General features: G+C 44.3%; 1 protein-coding gene across 3 annotated transcripts in view; it reads left to right on the top strand.

The window, feature by feature from the left end:
* The window catches only part of cadm3 (cell adhesion molecule 3), a 175,546-nt gene that overhangs the window by 95,342 nt on the left and 67,704 nt on the right, over positions 1 to 12,500 (top strand). For all 3 annotated transcript variants that reach the window (XM_084057122.1, XM_084057120.1, XM_084057121.1), the window contains exons 4-5: positions 1,838 to 1,990; positions 7,040 to 7,177. In XM_084057122.1, the coding sequence (XP_083913248.1) occupies positions 1,838 to 1,990; positions 7,040 to 7,177 (291 nt within the window). The remainder of the gene's footprint in view (positions 1 to 1,837; positions 1,991 to 7,039; positions 7,178 to 12,500) is intronic.

Here is a 12,500-nt window from a genome sequence, read left to right as displayed (position 1 = left end):
GGGTGTTCAAAGTGTGTTACCACTGCTTTTCTCTGGCGTCCAAGTCCATTAAATGAAGTTTGATTTCCCCAGACGCATCAGTAAGGCTGAGATCTCTGACCATCTGGCAAAAATGGCAAACGGTCTGTGGAATGACCTCCCTGAACACCTGAGAGCACCACAGTCCACTGATGCTTTTAAAAATGGACTGAAAAGTGTTTTAATTATTCCTGGGCCTTTTTTTCTCTCTGCCCTGATTTCACCTAGTTTTTAATTTTACTCTTAAGCCTAGTAGTAGGGTCCCATGTAATTGTTTGGTTGACTTTGCTGTTTTATGCCATGTTTTTAAACCCTGTAGAACTTTGAGGTTTGCAAAAATGTAAAGTGCGTTCGTTCGGTCGGTCGGTCGTTCGGTCGGTTGATCAGTCACTCTGTAACCTAAGTCAGACAGTCCATCTAACACTTTAGTCCCAACTACCTTTTTTCACTGACAAAAACAAAATAAAAACTAAGCTATGATGACTAAAACTAAGACTAAATATATTGACAATTTCGTCAACAAAAAAAAATTTGACTAAAATGTTAGTGAGGGACTAGTGAAGAAGAGATCCAGTAGAACTAAAAGACATTTTATGTTTGGTTGCACTCAGGTGTTGTGCTCTGGAAATAGCAGATCTACAAGCTCACAACGCGTCGCGCTGCGACGCGTTGTGAGCTTGTAGATCGGCTATTTTCAGCATGCAAACAAGTGCAAAATCAGGCATTACGACACCATCAAGGCACCGCCAAAATACATTTTAGTCAACTAAATCAACTGTAGATTTAGTTGACTATAATGTTATGATATTTAGTCGACTAAAACTAGACAAAAACTAAAACATTTCAGATGACTAAAGCATGACTAAAACTAAATGGAATTTTATTCAAAAGACTATGACTAAAACTAAATCACACTGCTGTGACATCACCCATCATGCAGTCAGTCCCATGTTGAAGTCATGAGGATGACACATCGACCGTTGCCAAGTTGGACATGCTGCCAGTGTCATATCACAGCTCTTTGCAAGCCAGAAGCGTCCATATTTGGACGAGAGGGGGTTGGACCTAGAGGGGGATACACACATACAGTAGCTCCGCCTTTGTCCTGTTTGCTGTTAGTGTAAACAAGTTATTTTCCCCCATTCCCTAGAATTGAACTGTGGAAGTCACCCCCTGCTGGCCATTAGACAGAATGCAGGTTTAAGACTGTTTTGGCTTCATTGGTGTCATTTCTCAGGCCAGAAAGGTCAGTGCAACCTCTATAGGTTGCACTTAAAATGTACTTAAAGTACCAAAAGTAAAAGTACTAAAATGTTTGAAAATACCAGATCTACAAGCCCACAACGCGTCGCGATGCGACGCGTTGTGGGCTTGTAGATCGGCTATTTTCAAATAGCCTAGGTATGAAATAGGGCTGAAGTGGTTAATGTATGTTTTATAATATAATAATTTATATCTGCAAAGTAACTAGTAACTAAAGTTTTCAAATAATTGTAGTGGAGTAGAAGTACAATATTTGCCTTTGAGATGTAGTGGAGTAGACATAAAAGTATAGATAATTGGAAATACTCCAGTAAAGTAAAAGTACCTCAAAATTGTACTTAAGTACAGTACTTAAGTAAATGTTCTGAGTTACTTTACACCACTGTTTGCGAGTCACTGTTTTAAAGCCTTGGTTGTCTTGTTTTTGGGGGGATTTGAATCTTTCTGACTTTCTTTCTCTCTCTCTGTCTTTCCTCTATGTGTCTGTCTGTCTGTCTGTCTGTCTGTCTGTCTGTCTGTCTGTCTGTCTGTCTGTCCGTCCGTCTGTCCTCTCCAGCGCTGAGAGACAACAGGATCCAGCTGCATCGCTCCACGGGCACAGAGCTGTCCATCACCATCGGAGACGTGCAGCTGTCTGACGAGGGAGAGTACACCTGCTCCATCTTCACCATGCCCGTCCGCACCGCCCGCGCCACTGTCACCGTGCTGGGTGGGTCGCACACACACGCACGCACACACACGCATGCACACACATACACCTATGCACAGGGGTGCACATAACTTTTTTGGTCTAGTACTCAGAAGAGCACCTGGAGATGTTACTTGGTGCTCACCAAATAAATGGTCCGGTGCCCCCCGGTGCTGTTTTGTCAACGGGGGGGGGGGTGTTCAGCGCGGACTTGGTTCCAGTGTTGTAGCGTTGGTGCGTTCATCATCGGTGACGAGTGCCTGTAACACAGCCAGCAGCGTGCTGCGTGCGAGTCATGCGACTGACTGTGTCAGGATTCGAGGCCACACTGACACAATCACGTGCAGCATGCGTCCCCTCCCCCTCCACCTAATGGCTGTGTATATGGGGCCGACTGCTGCTTTAGCGTGATTGTGTGAGTGCGGCTTCAGGAAGTAAATTCCTGCTCACAACGCATCGTGATGCGACGTGTGAGCTTGTAGATCTGCTATTTTTTTAAAAAGAAAAAAGTGGAGTATTTTTTAAATAAATATCAAATATAATATATTATCATATATAATACCAATATAAACAAATATTCAAAAATCCAAATATATCAGAGTTAAAAAAAATGCAATGCAAGATCATCAATTGTCTATATGTAACACTAGACACAAGCAGACTACATTACAGTTATGGGTATAGGTGACAGCATCTTTTCCATACAAAGTGACTGCCAATAATGGCAGACAGACACGGAACAATATATCATTCATTGTTTTGCCCTTCTTTTAGCCAGCAATCCAACAATCTGTAGTCCTCACACACACACACACACACACACACACACACACACACACACACACACACACACACACACACACACACACACACACACATCTTATGGACACGCCCTAAGCTGCATCTGATATTTTCACTATTTCTGAAAAAATGTCATACACGTTTTCCTGAAAAGTGACGTTTTTGTCTTTTGGACATACAAGCTTTTCACTCGACAGCGATGATGATACACTGAGGGGTGGAGGGGTGGGGAGGGGGGGGCATTGAATCTGTCAGAGCCTGCGGTCAAACAACACAAAGCAGAGTGAAAACTTTATCGATCACATTCAAGGGGACGAAGAAGACTAATGCAGACAATACACGACGCAGACAGCACGATGTCACGCCGTGGGGGGGGGGGGGGGAGGCGGGGTGCACCGTAGGACAACAACACGGTGTTATGTACCAGATGGCACGTGGGAGACACCCGTCGGGCGGATAGGACGCCCGCACGCCAGTTCCTGTAATTGAACGGGTATACGATCCCTGCGCCGCCGTCGCCGCACTCCGGCTGCACCCCCCCCCCCCCCCCCCCCGACCGCGGCCAACGTGTCTGTCAGCTCCGTCAGCTCCTCGCCACGTGGCGTCGTCTCGCTTGCCGAGTCGTCCTGTCCTTGAGCCCCGTGGACAGACCGGGAGCTTTCCCATCCATCCCTTCCTTCCACACGCAGCCACTGTAATCCACTCTGAGGATTTAAAGTGCTGCACGCTTAACCCAATAAAACCATTAAGAAAAGCATCTGTCGTTTTAGATCTTAAACCACTTTAATCATTATTTGATACTTTGGCTATTCAAAAATAGCAGATCTACAAGCTCATAGCGCGGCACCGAGTGCCGCGCTATGAGCTTGTAGATCTGCTATTTTTGAAAAATCTTGAACATTTTTGCAAATCTTTGAATATATATATTTTTAAAGCGAACATTTGTAACTCAAATCTTTGCTTGCTCCCTGGAACTAAATATTTTGAGATGGGGGTCCGTGGCCAAATACATATAATTTTGGGTGGTCCTTGACATGAAAAAGTTTGAGAACCACTGATAGAAACCCCTGAAGCAAAGATTGGAGTTACAAATGTTCAAAAGTATAAGATAATGGTTAAAGTGGTTCAAATCTAAAATGTTTTCCAGGTCTCAATGGGTTAAAATTGGCTACTGGGAGGTAGCAGCCGGTGGACCACGGTCACTCTGACTCAGACATAACCATAAACAAACCCCATACGCCCATAATACAGGTATAATAGGCATGTCACTATGACTCGGACGTAACCATAAACAAACCCGATACGCCCATAATACAGGTATAATAGGCATGTCACCATGACTCGGACGTAACCATAAACGTACCTGATACGCCCATACATAGTCATATATGGAGATCCGGTTGTCCGACCGCTATGCCCATACATGGTCATGTTGCATGTATGGGACCGACCGACTTCAAACTCGGCGCGCGCATCGGCCAAAATGTCATTTATAAAATTTTCGCCCCAAAATTTGAATGTCCTCACAAGTGCGGTAACACACCAACGTGTGTGTGTGTGTGCGTGCACACGTGTGTATGACAGGTTTGCTCTGCAATTAGCCGCCCACACTGACCCTGCAAAGCCCCAGGATCTCCCTCGTCCCCCAATTTGACTGTGTTTCTGATGCAGTTTTTTTTGGTGGGTAATTGACAGCTGACAGTTTCCCTCCAGATGCACCTCGTGCATATTTCATGAGCCCCCCCACATTAATAATGTATGGTCAAATGTCAGAAACATACTGGTGGGTGTCAATGGGTGTGAGGGGGTGTGGGGGGGGGGGGGGTGGAGGTGGCAGGCAGATATGTGAGGCTCTGACAAGAGGCCAACGATGGCAGAGATGTCTGTGTCTTCCTGTGATACAGTGCGAGGAAGCAAACAGGGGTGTAAAAGTAAAAGTATCGATACTGCAATGTAGAAGTACTCTGTCACAAGTAAAAGTACGGAATTAAAAATGTACCTGAGTACAAGTACAAAAGTATCGGTATCAAAAGTAAAGGTACTAAAATGTTTGAAAATAGCAGATCTACAAGCTTGTAGAGCTTGTAGATCTGCTATTTTCAAATCGCCTAGGTATAAAATAGGGCTAAAGTGGTTAATGCATGTTTTATAATGTAATAATGTATATCTGCAAAGTAACTAATAACTAAAGTTTTCAAATAATAGTAGTGGAGTAAAAGTACAATATTTGCCTCTGAGATTGTAGTGGAGTAGAAGTAAAAGTATAGATAATTGGAAATACTCCAGTAAAGTAAAAAATACGTGTGTCTGATCTTTTGCTATTCGCCTGCAAACGGATCAATTGTTACCCTTGTTCAGGGTTGAATTAAAAGTCTGACTCATACATACTTAATACTTAAATTGCATTGCGTACCGGAAATAGCCGATCTACAAGCTCGCTAGAACGGCTATAATTCCGGGCGCCGCAAACCAAGTATAAATCAGATGTAACGCTCTGGGTTTTTTTGGGCTCGGCGCTAAGCACGGAATAATTGATGTTGCCCTTCATCCGCTTTTATATCCCCCCATGCAGAGAGAGAGAGAGAGAGAGAGGGTCTCGACACAGTACCTCAACATCCAATCCTACGTGTGCACAATATTATTCCCTATTAATATTCAATAGTGTTTTACAGCCAGGCAGCATGAGCACTATATCAAATAGTATGACATTAACCCATTGAGACCTGAAGCCGATGCTACATGTCTCCTACATCTCAACAGTATTCTGAAAAACCTATGTTTCTATATCAGTGGTGCTCAATCTTTTTCATGTCAAGGACCCCCAAAATTATACGTATTTGGCCGCGGACCCCCATCAAAATATCTTGTTCCAGGGACCCCCAGAGGCAACGATTTGAGTTCAAAATGTTCGCTTTAAAAAAATATATATTCAAAGATTTGCACACATTTTCACGATTTTTCAAAAATAGCAGATCTACAAGCTCGTAGCGCGGCACTCGGTGCCGCGCTATGAGCTTGTAGATCTGCTATTTTTGAATAGCCCAAAGTGTAAAATAATACTTTTTTTAGCTCAAATCTAAAAATGACAACGTTCCAGGTCTTAATGGGTTAAAAATGGACCATATACCCACAGCTGTAGCTAGTTCTATGTGTGTGTGTGTGTGTGTGTCGTTTCTCACGTCACTCTTATGAATATTTCCTTCAGTGGTTTTCGCCGGTGATACGTTCGTTCGTTTGGTATCAGTCGGGTGGAAACCTCATACGATTATGTCCAAAACTGTTACTGCTACTCAGGATTCAAAAATAGCAAAAAGTAGCAGATATACAAGCTACACGTTTCGAGCTTGCAGATCTGCTACTTTTGGTTGCTTTTGTGTGACGCTGTAGTGTTATCAAGTACAGTATAGACCGTTAATTTTGGAACATAGAATATGGAGATAAGAGTTTCTGCCTGACAGCAACGACTTACTATGGACTGTATGTGTATCCGTTTGATCTGCCTGTCTGTTTGGCTATCTATATGTCTGTCTGTCTGTCTGTCTGTCTGTCTATATGTCTGTCTGTCTATATGTCTATATGTCTGTCTATATGTCTATATGTCTGTCTGTCTATATGTCTGTCTGTCTATATGCAGTGGTGGAAAAAGTACAACATTTTTTTACTTAAGTAAAGTATCAATAATGCAATGCAGAAATACTCTGTTACAAGTAAAAGTCCGGAATTCAAAATGTAGTTGAGTAAAAGTACAAAAGTAATTGGTATCAAAATGTCCTTAAAGTACCAAAAGTAGAGAGTACTCATTATGCAGAACGTCCCATTTCACAAGTTTTCAAATGTATAAAATGTATTAAAATCTTTTGAAAAATAGCAGATCTACAAGCTCACAATGCGTCGCATCGCGACGCATTGTGAGCTTGTAGATCGGCTATTTTCAAATGGCCGAAATGTATATAGGGCTGAAGTGGTTAATGTATGTTTTGTAATAATAATCAAAATCTACAAAGTAATTAGTAACTAAATATTTCAAATAATTGTAGTGGAGTAAAAGTGCAATATTTGCCTCTGAGATGTAGTGAAGTAGAAGTGCAAGTACTGAAAACTGGAAATACTCCAGTAAAGTAAAAAATGTACTCAAGTACAGTACTTAAATAAATGTAATTAGTTACTTTACACCACTGTCTATGTCTATATACTCTCTGTCTCTCTACTGTACCTCCCTCTGTGTCTCTAACTCTCTGCCTGTCTGTCCTGTATGACCTTGCTCTCCAGGTGTACCCGGTAAGCCCCAGATCACGGGCAATGAGGACCCGGTCCAGGAGGGAAGCAAAGTCACCCTCACATGCAACAGCACGGGCAGCAAGCCCCCCGCCAGCATCCACTGGTACCGAGGGGACCAGGAGCTGCCAAGTAAGAGGCTGTGTGTGTGTGTGTGTGTGTGTGTGTGTGTGTGTGCGTGAGTGTGTGATCGTGGGTGTGTGATCGTGGGTGCGTGCGTCTGAAAGCTGCAAGGTGAAACAGGTGGAATGTCTAGCTGTGTGTGTGTGTGTGTGTGAGAGAGAGAGAGAGAGAGAGAGAGAGAAACAGACAGACAGAGAGAGAGCTGCAGGTGAAATGTCTAGCTGTGTGTGTGTGTGTGTGTGTGTGTGTGTGTGTGTGTGTGTGTGTGTGTGTGTGTGTGTGTGTGTGTGTGTGTGTGTGTGTGTGTGTGTGTGTGTCCTTGTGAATGGGTAATGCATTACTTCTCTTGGTTTTTATGTGTGTGTGTATGTACCTGCGTATGTGTGCACAGACTTTGTGCCCGTGTGCACGTGTGGTTTGTTCTAAACTAGTCTGTGTATAATAATAATAATACCTGGTATTTATATAGCGCTTTTCTGAGTACTCAAAGTCGCTTTACAAGGCTAAACTAAGTGGAACACAATCAAAACAAAACAACTTTAATGAGAAAATACAGAGAATAAAAAGTTAAAAAGGCTACAGAAGGCCAGGGAATATAACACAAGTTGAGACTAGGGTGGTAGGAGATCAGTTAGGTGGGGAAAGCAGTTCTAAAGAGGTGGGTTTTGAGGGTGGTTTTGAACACGGCAAGGGTGGGGGCGGTTTTGATGTGAGGTGGAAGTGGGTTCTAGAGGGTGGGTGCTGCAACGGAGAATGCCCTATCACCCCAGGTGCGCTTTGTTTTTTTGGTGGGGAATTTGAGGAGGTTGGCGTCGCTGGATCTGAGGGAACGGGTGGGAACGTGGTTGTGAAGGAGGTCGGAAATGTATTGGGGTGCCTGGTGGTTGAGGGCTTTGTAGGTGGTGATGAGGATTTTGAAGTTGATTCTGTGTTTGACCGGGAGCCAGTGGAGGTCATGGAGGACTGGTGTGATGTGGTCTCTGGAGCGGTTGTGGGTGAGCAGGCGGGCGGCTGAGTTCTGTACATATTGGAGATGAAGGCATGGATGAGGGTTTCGGCAGCAGGGACGGAGGCGGGCAATGTGTATACAGTATGTGTGTGTGTTTGTGCGCACGTGTGTGTGTGTGTGTGTGTGTGTGTGTGTGTGTGTGTGTGTGTGTGTGTGTGTGTGTGTGTGTGTGTGTGTGTGTGTGTGTGTGTGTGTGTGTGTGTGTGTGTGTGTGTGTGTGTGTGTGTGTGTGTGTTGTGCCAACATGAGCACGTACCTGTAACTGTGTTCCTTGGAGGGACACACAACGTGCAGCGGAGAGAGAGATACAGATAAAGATAGAGAGAGAGAGATACAGATGAAGAGAGAGAGAGAGAGAGAGAGATACAGATAAAGATAGAGAGAGAGAGATACAGATAAAGATAGAGAGAGAGAGATACAGATAAAGATAGAGAGAGAGATACAGATAAAGATAGTGTGGATAACGAGACAATCCAGCAATGAAAGGAACGCATCACGATGGGGTGCAACAGTAGGAGAGAGTGGGGCTGAGAGAGAGAGAGAGGCAGAGAGAAAGAGGAGAGAGAGAGAATTCCGACTCACACTCAGTCGCGCTGAGACTAGCAGACCTACGAGCTCACAACACGTTGCGTTGTGAGCTCGTAGATCTGCTATTCTCGCCCGTTCTCTAATGTCATCGCGCAACGGAGCATATTAGGCTCAAGTCACTAACTAAAACTTAAGTGGTGAAGTGGACAGAACCCACTGGTCTCGACCCATCTGACTGGGTCACAGCGACACCCACACCTCTGCTTGGGAGCGTGCTGCTAAACAATGCTAAAGATATGCTGTAGGTATATCTTTAGCAGTAGAACTATAGTCTTTCCCATAGTTTCACTATGAGGTTCAGGTAAAGGTTCAGGTAAAATGAAAGACTATAGTTCTAAAGCTAGGAAGGCTTCCCTGACGTGAAGCCTTCCTTTGACAGCACTGCATGATGTTTAAAACCTATTTTTATTATCAGCCACACATTCTGAGGGGGTTTCTCCAAGCATCACTGCTCTCCCATCCGGGGACAGGATGAGGTCACAGACGTTACGTCCAGCCCTCTGCTGTAGGGAGCGTGATAAACAATGCTAAAGACAGTGGTTTTCAACCATTTTCATATCAAGGTCCATTATTTATTCGGCATTTGAGCCACAGACCACCGTTTGATGAGATTTAGACTCTCAGACCCAAGACTACGATTTTGTCCACAATTCAATGCTGTATTGATGTTTGTACCATAGAAGAGATCAAAATAACAATTGTTTAATTAAGTAATGCAGATGTTTAACAATAATTTAACTCTTGAGAGCGTAAAATGAAACCAAATGGACCCTTACGGGTCCATTTGGTTTCATTTTACGCTCTCAAGAGTTAAAGACCTATAAGGGTCCATTTCGTTACCAACTCTCCATCATTTAGCTGGGGACCACCTGGAACCCCCTCAAGGACCACCGGTGGTCCCCGGACCACTGGTTGAAAACCCCTGCTAAAGATATACTGTAGGTAACGTCCAACCCTTTGCTATAGGGAGTGTGATCAACAATGCTAAAGATATACTGATATACTGTAGGTAACACTGTCTAGAAATGAGCTCTATACTGAGACGGAGTGATACCAAAAAAAAAGTTAAGCTAGTTCTATGCCATGGGAACCACAGCAGTAATAGAGGCTGTGAGTGTTGAAGCTGTAAGCCAGGCAAGCCACACGCACGCACACACATACGCACCCACACCCGCACACACACGCACACACACACACACACACACACACACAGAAGTTGTAAATGCATCTCAAATCTGCACCTATACCACATTAACTGTGGTACTTACAACGGGTATGGTTGTTAAGATGTAATAAAAGGGCTCGATAAGCATTATTAGGCTTCTTTCTCCCTGTCCCCCTTTTTTTGGGCATCTTGGACACCTCCTTATGTCAAATGGACTTCACAACCTGTGCCATGGACTTTTTCAGATTACGCCTTGTTCTAAATGCACTGATGTACAGTACGTAACACATGGACATGTATTTTGTTGTCTAAAAGTGCTGGAAAATAAACTGAACTGAACTGAAAAAGATGTTATAACACACACACACACACACACACACACACACACACACACACACACACACACGCACGCACACACACACAGATCGCCATTCTTACATTTCACATGAATGTTTCCCTTTGTGTTCAGAGTATCTTTTTAATACTACTGTATCTACAACATTAAACATTAACCACTGAAGCAGTACAGTGAAGACACTTCTATATCGTCTCTGTCAGGTGGAAACCTCATACGTCCAAAACGTACTTTTCAAGATAAAAATTCAAAAACAGAAAAAGTAGCAGATCTACAAGCTCAAAACGCGTCGCGAAGCGACGCGTTTCGAGCTTGTAGATCTGCTACTTTTGATGCTTTTGTGAGACGCTGTAGTGTGATCAAGTAGGGCGTTAATTTACGAAAAAACACAAAAGGTTAGAATGATGGAGATAGGAGGTTTCTGCCTCGACAGTAAGGATATATTCATTACTGTGTGCATGCTACTGTTCCTACAGGCTGTGAGAACAATAATCCCTCTGAGACTATAAAAGTCTAATCTGATCTAAGCCCTGTACTTGATACTACAGTTGATTAGGGTCCCCAGTGGTCTAATTATAGTCCTAATAATGTTACTTTATACCAGTGGTTCTCAACCTGCGGGTCAGGACCCCCTACGGGGGTCCCCACATGATTGTCTATTTTTTGGGGGGGAGGGGGAGGTCCCAGATGACAGTGAAGTGACAATTTGATTAATTCATTTTTAATACCAAAAAAAAAAGAAAAACATCACTGTATTTAACAAACTATACTATAAAAACTGGTCGAACATTGGCGGAATTGTCAAATAATTTTAGAAAGAGGCTGTCACGATTAGTACAACTTAGACCCAAATGTACACAACACAAAGTCAAAGTCCAAGGGGGTTTATTTTTGACAAAAGGAGGATTTGGGCACGGCGGGCAGGCAGGCAGGAGAGTATGGTCACTGTAGGAGAAAGGAGTGAGTCACGAGGAGTACGAAAATACAGGTTAAGAAACACTTAACTAAGGCACTAGGAATAACTAGGACTGAATACAGTAGCTGGCAAAAAGCGTTACACATGAGGTTGTGAAACGATCTGGCAGTGATGGGTCGTGATGGCTCTTTCACTTCCCGAAACTGTTGCGTTCACGCTATCGTTCATGCCCCCCATTCCCTCCCCCCGTACACAGGACGGGGGGGGGGCGGAGGTACACGCGACGTAATAATAACGCTCCCGCGATGGTGTTTTTCACTAGAAAATAGTGCTACTGAACAAGAACGTGAACGAATCATTTGAACGAATCATTGCCGTGAACGTGAACGAAATCATTCGTTCACTGAAATTAAAGTTTTTTTCCCACCACTTGTGAGGTAGATGAGGGAACTGGTAACAGGTGTGCCAAGCTGGGAGGCGGAGCCAAGCCTACGCCCACACACACACGCCCACTCTCAAAGACACAAACACAGACGCATAGACAACACAAGGACACAGACAGAGACTGTGACAGAGGCAAACGTTTTGAAAATAGTCGATCTACAAGCTCACACAACGTCTCGCGTTTGCGAGGCGTTGTGAGCTTGTAATGCCTCAACTCCTACATTCCAAGTGCTTAGTTGTCAGGGTAGTGGGGGGTCCCCAGTTCAAATATTATTATTTTGGGGGGGTCGCTGCCTGAAAGGTTTGAGAACCACTGCTTTCTACCACAGCTGATAGACAGGTACCGTGGCCCGTGGGGGGGTATAGGGCACAGAGAGCTTTATTGGGTGAGGAGGAGCAGTTTGTTGGTGATGCGGAACTTAACCTCAAGCCAGTGTAGGGCGGTGTTCAGGGGTGGGGGTGGGGTGGGGGGGTGATGTACTGCCAAGGTTTGGTCCGAGTGAGGATGCTAGGTTTCATTCCAGATCAGATGTGAAAACGGGAGGAGAGAGAGAGAGAGAGAGAGAGAGAGAGAGAGAGAGAGAGAGAGAGAGAGAGAGAGAGAGAGAGAGAGAGAGAGAGAGAGAGAGAGAGAGAGAGAGAGAGAGAGAGAGAGACACACAAAGCAAGCAGAGAGGGCAGGGAGAGGGAGGGAGGGAGAGAGAGAGAGAGAGAAAGAGAGATTTGTTGCAGATCAACTCGCTGTGACAGATTGTGTGTTTGAGGTCTCATCCAGCCGTCTTCACTCTGTACCTCATCCATCAGTCAGCAGGCACACACACACACATGCACGCACACACGCACAAGCACACGCAC

This window comes from Gymnoscopelus microlampas, assembly GCF_963454915.1.
Source record: "Gymnoscopelus microlampas genome assembly, chromosome: 5".
Lineage (NCBI taxonomy): Eukaryota > Metazoa > Chordata > Actinopteri > Myctophiformes > Myctophidae > Gymnoscopelus > Gymnoscopelus microlampas.
This window is presented reverse-complemented; position numbering and strand designations above follow the sequence as displayed.